At 41.4% G+C, this 7,419-nt stretch overlaps 1 protein-coding gene across 1 annotated transcript; it reads right to left on the bottom strand.

The window, feature by feature from the left end:
• Window positions 1-932: 932 nt before the first annotated feature.
• Window positions 933-6,625, bottom strand: smpdl3b (sphingomyelin phosphodiesterase acid like 3B). Its single transcript, XM_055904856.1, has 8 exons — window positions 6,480-6,625; window positions 6,094-6,307; window positions 5,793-5,890; window positions 5,532-5,675; window positions 4,876-5,045; window positions 4,435-4,615; window positions 4,032-4,165; window positions 933-3,071 (listed from the first exon to the last, which is right to left on the bottom strand). The coding sequence occupies exons 1-8, from the start codon at window positions 6,559-6,561 to the stop codon at window positions 2,709-2,711; spliced, it is 1,386 nt and encodes a 461-aa protein (XP_055760831.1). The 5' UTR covers window positions 6,562-6,625; the 3' UTR covers window positions 933-2,708.
• Between the last annotated feature and the right edge of the window lie 794 nt (window positions 6,626-7,419).

The following is a 7,419-nucleotide window of genomic DNA, read 5'->3' on the forward strand; positions in this document are numbered from 1 at the left end:
TTCAGAAATAGGGGGTCCAGATTGTCAAGCCCAGCTGATTTGTATGGGTCCAGGTTTTCCAGCTCTTTCAGAACATCTGCTATCTGGATATGGGTAAAGGAGAAGCTGGGGAGGCTTGGGCGAGTAGCAGCGGGGGGGGCGGGGCTGTTTGCCAAGGTTGGAGTCGCCAGGAGGAAGGCATGGCCAGCCATTGAGAAATGTTTGTTGAAGTTTTCGATTATCACGGACTTATCAGTGGTGACCGTGTTACCTAGCCTCAGTGAAGTGGGCAGCTGGGAGGAGGTGCTCTTGTTTTCCATGGACTTTACAGTATCCCAGAACTTTTTGGAGTTAGAGCTACAGGATGCAAATTTCTGCTTGAAAAAGCTGGCCTTTGCTTTCCTGACTGACTGCGTGTATTGGTTCCTGACTTCCCTGAACAGTTGCATATCGCGGGGGCTCTTCGATGCTATTGCAGTTCGCCACAGGATGTTTTTGTGCTGGTCGAGGGCAGTCAGGTCTGGAGTGAACCAAGGGCTATATCTGTTCTTGGTTCTGCATTTTTTGAACGGAGCATGCTTGTCTAATATGGTGAGGAAGTAACTTTTTTTTAAAGTTACTCAATATGCGCCTCCAATAAAAGGGACGCATGCAGTTGCATCCCCGATGTGTCTGTCTTCACTTGTAGCCTACTTCTTAGCTGAGATGCCTTTGAGAAGGACACGATCACGTGACGGGCATTGGCTAATAAGAATTTAGATATGAGAGCCATGTGAGTGAAAGTGGCTTCGGAGCACTGCAGCCGGGAGGAGGGAATTATAATTATTATATTCAGCCCAAAGGCACAATGGCCACTTTGGCTGAAAAAGGCATGGATTTTTTTAGAGGATGTTATGGTGTTAGGAGAATTTTGTTCTCATGTTCATTAACCAATTCAATGAAAGAGGCCAGTCTACTTAGGCAGCAGGTTTATTTACGAGAGCTCTGCTTATCATTTCCTGTACATTGGTCTATATACCTCACATTTTGTCATAAATGTCCCTCCTCCTCTCAGAAACAATGACAATATAGTTCACAAGTCTTCCCCTTCTCATACATTGCCTGTCACCTGTTATACAATCTACTACAAGCCCAAGGTCTCTCCCCTCCCTGGGTGGGGACAGAATGTCCTGAAAGGAACACAGTAGTACAGCTTGTCTGTCGATAGCTCCTCTTATCTCATACGTTGTCTCACACTTGCACCCTGCTTACATACTAAAAAGGAACAAAAAAGTAATTGTACTAGTTCTGACTAAAACCTCACACATCAGATTTAGATTTATGATTCTAATACATTTCATACAATCATACAGTGACAGGGTAGAATTCTGTTAGTTATAGTTCTACATTAAATGTATACATCATTTAGTCATTATTCATAAAATTCATAACATATGGCCACACAAGGGGGATGCCGCCGGGAAACTTGAGGCATGGTGAGTGAATGAGAGCTTGAAGAAGGGTGTGCAGACTGCACAAGAAACAAATCATGCCTTTCATGTAAAAAAAATTCAAATCATCTTTAGTCGCATCATGCAGCCTTAGAATGTATTAATCTAAACATTTAGCCCAACGTTTGTAACAACTAAAGTTGCATAAATAACTCTCAATTTAGCATATAGGAGGACATGTTTATTAACCGCTCGACAGAATAGCTGCATGTGCGGACTTCCTTGGAAATCGTTTGGAGAAAATATAATTTCTATTTTATTCAGCTATGTTCAATTGTATTCTTAATACTAGAAAATAATAAAACATAATGCCACGAAATTCTAAGAAAATCTTGTCTGCTAAATGAACTACAGCCATATTAGTGCCAAACATAAGGACAAAATAGACTACATTTTCTTCATATCATGTTTCTTTAGACCGGTCTAGAATAAATAGTGGATTTATTGTGATGGTGTAGGCTATATATATGCATTTAATTAGACTTGTGTAGATGTTCCAAAGGTCTGCATCAGTGTCTTGTATGCTATGCGTGCAAGCCAGGACATAAACCCATTTATGTTAATTAACGGTCAGTTACCGTGAGACAACAGTTATTTGCTTGACTATCACCGGCTGACAATTTCATGATCCAACTTGATCTTCAAAAGATTATTAAGTGATTTATTAAAATAGGGACTATATAGAAAGAAATTCAAATTAAACCATTGATCATTCGTGTTCTCAGTCAACTTACCTGGTAAAATAACGGTAAAATAAAAAAAATAAAAAAATTCTTGCTACAGTCTACCACAAAGGATGGGCCTCTCTAGAGTATCAAAAAGATTTTCAGGTGGTATAAATTTTAGTTTACACCAATTAACACGAGTTAAAATAAGTCACAAAAAGAGTTTTGAAATCAAAGGTCGTGGATCTTCCTATTAAACTATTTTCTTTCAAATTTTCATAGCATAACGTACTTTAACAAGCGTGGTACATGATTGACATTGAGATGCACAGACTGGAAAATGCCGCATGCAGTCAATCTGTGAATTCTGATTGCTATATTCAAAAAGAGGCATTCTTGAAAGATCTTATGTTAGAAAAGGATACATTCATCTATCTGATTAAATCATTCAAGGTAAATGTCCTTAATCGCAACATTTGGGAGAAGGACTCCATAGATTGGAGCAGCCGTTCAGTCCTTTCATTGTAGGCAGCCAGTAGTAATGGCTGCCTGTCTTTGGTGCACATTGAGATCATTAACAGCTTGCCCAGACAATACTGATCACCACAGATAGAACTGGCAACATGGTAACACCAGTCGATGATGCCCTCTCTTTCTCCAGACAATGCTCGTACCTCTCAAAGTCTACCTCTCTAGCAGCACACACGTGGTCGACTCGGCAGTCACTGTTGCATTCTGTCAGGTCGTAGTTGACTGAGTTGAACTCGTAGTACTTCTGCAGGTAGCAGCGGTCGCTGGCCATGCGCTCTACGGCCTGGTGCATGGAGGCCGGGGAGGCGTCAGGCACACGAAAGCTCTCAGTGAAGCGGTACTCTTTCTCCCAGCGTGCCTGGGCCACGTTGGCATGGGTCAGGTTCAGGTAGTAGGTCACCATGTCCTGTGGGTTGAGACAGATTGGAGACACTAATACCTTTTTCACACTAATGAGTCTAGTCTAGTGAAGTCAAGTCTGAATTATTTAAAGTGCATTTTACATGGGTCACTCACAACACACATTACGTCGTTAAAAATAACAATAGGGAACAGCATTGAAGTAAGGGGAACAATGTGGAAAAGAGAAAAGCCATGGCACCATAGTAGCAGCCTAAGCACAAAGCTGCTGTAAATGTGTAGTTATTTTAATCAGTTGTTTTGGATAACATTGTGAGTTTATTGCTTATATCTGATGGTTTTTACCCACAGATTTTGCAGATGGACTGGCAGGTCAACTCTTTTTTGGCTTGGCTAGCTACATATTAGTCATTACATTTTAGTAGACACTTATCCAGAGCGACTTAACGGTGCTCAAGAGCACATGGACCGATTCTTCACATCGGGATTCAAACCAGGGTTCTTTCGTTATTGGCCTAACGCTCTAACCACTAAGCTACCTGCCACCTCCTGCTAGCTGGCAATTTTTTTATTTGAATGATGCATCTGGACACTACCAGCTTTTTTCATCTCCATCTCCCTGACAAATGTCATCTGATCAAGCCATGAACTGACCTTCTCCATTTTGTTTTTGCTTTTGAAGCGCCTTGACATTTTTTTATTTTATGAAAAGCGCTATAGAAGTTTAAGAAATGATTATTATTAAAGCAGAAAATACTCCACAAAGCTGTAAGCAGCAGGGTAGCACATCCAGCACAGTTGTCGACCACGTGTGTGCTGCTAGAGAGGTAGACAGGAAAGAGCAATGTGAAAAGAAACTATCTGAGCGAGCACAGTATGGTTCGGTTCGGCCCTATAGTGTTAATCAGGCAATAATGGAGGAGGCAGAGTGGTAAGATTTTGTTTCTGAGCAACCATTAAATTGACAGATTTTTGGGGCTTTTAAGAAGAGTCCAACGGCTCTTACTTTGACTAGAAGAGTTTGGGTGTCATATTCAAAGACGCGGACCCCAGGGTTGTTGGCTCCGTCTATAACCCCAGGTAAGGTGGTCTTCCAGGGAGTGACACCAGGGGTAAGGAACATGGTACTGATGGGGGAACCTGGGGAAAGACAGTTGGTGAGATACTATAGATTAGAGGCACAAGTACTATAAATTGGCAGCACACATACATTTTTTTCTGCATCCAATGTTTGAACAATCATGTTCAAATGTTGAATTAGCCTGGTCCCAGATATGTGTGTGCTCTTGCCAACTCTACTGCAATGTTGACAAAAGAGCAGAAACAGACTATGGCCCTGGCTAATGTTGAATGTCTTGAGATGGCGGAACAAAATGTATAGTATGTGCATCTGTTAAATGACACTGTACCTTCCGAGCTGTAGAACATGCGGAAGCTGTCAGTGTGATGATGGCCGAAGAACTGTCCGATAATTAGAGAGTGATGCTTCTGGATCAGCTCTATGTAACGTTTGTTGAAGTTGGCTCGAAACCAAGGCTTCTTCCGCTTCTTCTCAAAGAACCCTGGTGGAACGTGGCCAATGATGTAAACCTAAGAGAGAAATCGGTGTGGGATTGCGATTAAATCATAAAGGGATATCCTCAAAGTCTGTATGCAACATTTGCTTTACAAGTCTCAGACAGGGCTACCTCTCCATGAGAGCTTGATTCCAAATCATCTCCACTACATACGAAGAAAACAGGAGTATGTTATCTCTATATTTTCTAACAGATGCTTGGCTTTTACTGGCAGAGTTACTAGGCACTTATCTTCTCTTGCTATTTCTTGCAACATAGAGAGAGTGGTAAGACCTTTTCTTTGTTGTTGGCAGCTTCTGTAAGAACTTGGTCTGCCCAGTTGAACTGGCCGGCTGGATCGTCCATTTTTTCTGTGGCATTGTTCTGGTCGTGGTATAGGTTAGTGTTGAGGACTACAACCCTGTAACCTGGTCGGTTCAGCAGGTTCTCTGTATAGTATCCACCTATAAAGAAAAAAAGGGAAAGACAATACAACTAATTGGACTGGAGTTGACTAATTCCATTCCAGACTCCATGGACTGGTTTTCCAGACACAGATTAACACTAGTCCTGAACTAAAAAGTTATTTTAATTAATTATTTCAATTGTGCATGCTTTTTAGTCCAGAAGGCTTAATCTGTGCCCCGGAAACTGGCCCCAAGTAGTATACCCCTACCCATATGCACATACTGTATTACCTCAACTACCTCGTACCCCTGCACATTGACTCAGTACTGATATTCCTTGTATATATATTGTTTTTATTGTATTACTATTTCCTTTTTTTATTTAGCAAATATGTGTCTTACTTTTTAACTCTAAACTGTTGGGAATTGCCTCATAAGTAAGCATTTCACTGTAAAGTCTACACTTGTTGTATTCAGGGCATGTGACCAATATATATATTTTTTACTTTTGACCAGGCCTAGGCAGGATCTGTTGTAGTTTACCTGTGCGGAAGGTTGTTTGAGACTCTGGTTCCAACCAGCCATGCCACAGCTGTGCTGTCTGTTCATAGATGTTGTTCTGGGCTGGGGGTAGCTGGCTCTTCGGATGGTAGTCATGATTCCCCAGCACTGAGTACACTTTAGTACCTGAAAGGTAGCATGAGTTGATCATATGGCTTTGACGAATATATCCAAAAGGAAAACAAAATATATTTCAGTTTGCCCCAGAGGGACTTCCACCTCAAAAGCAATGGAGCAACAAACTTGGAAAAACAAGCTTAATGATGTGGGTGAGGTTGCTGATAATGGAGAGAACTTTCTCTTCTCCCAGATCCTCGTTTGGGACATGTGGCGTGTTGTCTCTGTAGGGAAAATGTCAGGTTGTTATAAGGGGTCTCTTTTAGATAAAGTCAATCACATGTGTAGCTTTATATACAGTACATGGGAGCAATCCTCAATGTTCTTCAACGGAACATTTTACTTTAAGAAGGTAAATGGACAAGTAGTTACATTTACACACACGCACACACAAGGGCTACATAAAATAAATGTTAGTTTTTTGTACCCTGTCCAGAGGATGAAATCCGGATCTGGCAGAATGTGTTTCATTGCATACACTGTGGAGTTAATAAGGTCCCATGGCGCATCGCAGAGGTAGTGTCCAAATTTTCCCGCACTGGGCGCAGGACGTTTCCCACTGGATGCACACACAAGCTCGGGATTTTCGGTGTGTTTATAGGATGGGTCCCAGTGAATATCCGTGATGTGCCAAAAGTTTCCTGGAAAAAATAAGTGCTGGTGACGCGCAGATAGATCGACTACAGCATTATCGAATGGTTATCTAACAACTAACAACACATAGCTGCGTTGTTTTCTATTGTTGATTAGGCTATATTAAATACATTATTTAAATTGTTGAATGTATATTGTTAGGCCATTTTATGCACTCACCTGACAGCCCCAGAACTTTCCCGCATGTGAAAAGAAGACAGGACAGGATGATTGTCTGCATCGCAGCCATTGTGACTGTCATGGGGAAGGTAGACTTACTGGACAGACGTGCACGCCGTAATCTATGAAGTCATGACTCATGTCCCTAGTTGAATAGCCTAGTCTCTAAAATGAAAGATAAGAAACAGCTGGGTTAAAGTTATACTTATTAATCTCTATATTCTATTAGACCTACTAATAGACTGAGGCATATATGGTTAAAAATATTTGTCAAAATAGGCTATAAACATACATTTATTGTGACCTTTAGCAAATACAATTTGTAACACTAATCAACAACTAGATTTAATGTTTTCTTTTGCAATTTGGTTCCAATAAAATGGAGCGTGTGATGACCCAGCAGTAGAACATGTCCTCTGCAACAGGGACACACCCATTTCACGCCAATTCGATAAAAAGTGACTTTCGTAGTAGGTTAGGACAGCGTCCGGTTTCAACGAAGTGGAACTTGTCATGTGAACGGCAAGGGAGAAGGAAGGCAGAGAGCGCGCTTGATAGAAATTGAAAAGTGTTGCTGTAGCTTTTGATGAAAAATAACATCAAGACAAAGCAACTGCATTATAAGTGGAATGCACTGTTAAGCGCTACGTCCCGTGGGGTTCGTGCTGATTGTACGGAGATTGTGACAGCTGGTTAAATGGCGTCCCTTGAGAAAGCAAGATCAAGATATGTCAGGACAAGTGTAGTATTATCATAAGGAGATGTATACTTGGAATACAGAGGAGGAATGGAGGGGGAAAGAGAGGCAGAGGAGGTCTGAGAGAGGGAGGAAGATGGTGAGCTTGAGTCTGTGAAAAATGGCTGGAAAATGGAGATGGTTTGCTAAAGAAGAATGGTAGAAAGTGTAAGCAGAGTGAGCTGAAGACAGGAGGAGAAATGG

Source organism: Salvelinus fontinalis, chromosome 38 (genome assembly GCF_029448725.1).
Source record: "Salvelinus fontinalis isolate EN_2023a chromosome 38, ASM2944872v1, whole genome shotgun sequence".
Taxonomy (NCBI): domain Eukaryota; kingdom Metazoa; phylum Chordata; class Actinopteri; order Salmoniformes; family Salmonidae; genus Salvelinus; species Salvelinus fontinalis.

Excerpts from the sequence above, each read along its gene's own strand:
- smpdl3b (XM_055904856.1), bottom strand. The coding sequence starts at position 6,561 with ATGACAGTCACAATGGCTGCGATGCAGACAATCATCCTGTCCTGTCTT. Across the intron at positions 5,676-5,792 it reads CATTAAGCTTGTTTTTCCAA|GTACTAAAGTGTACTCAGTG; the intron begins GTTTGTTGCTCC and ends GCTACCTTTCAG. Across the intron at positions 3,072-4,031 it reads CCCAAACTCTTCTAGTCAAA|GACATGGTGACCTACTACCT; the intron begins GTAAGAGCCGTT and ends CTCAACCCACAG.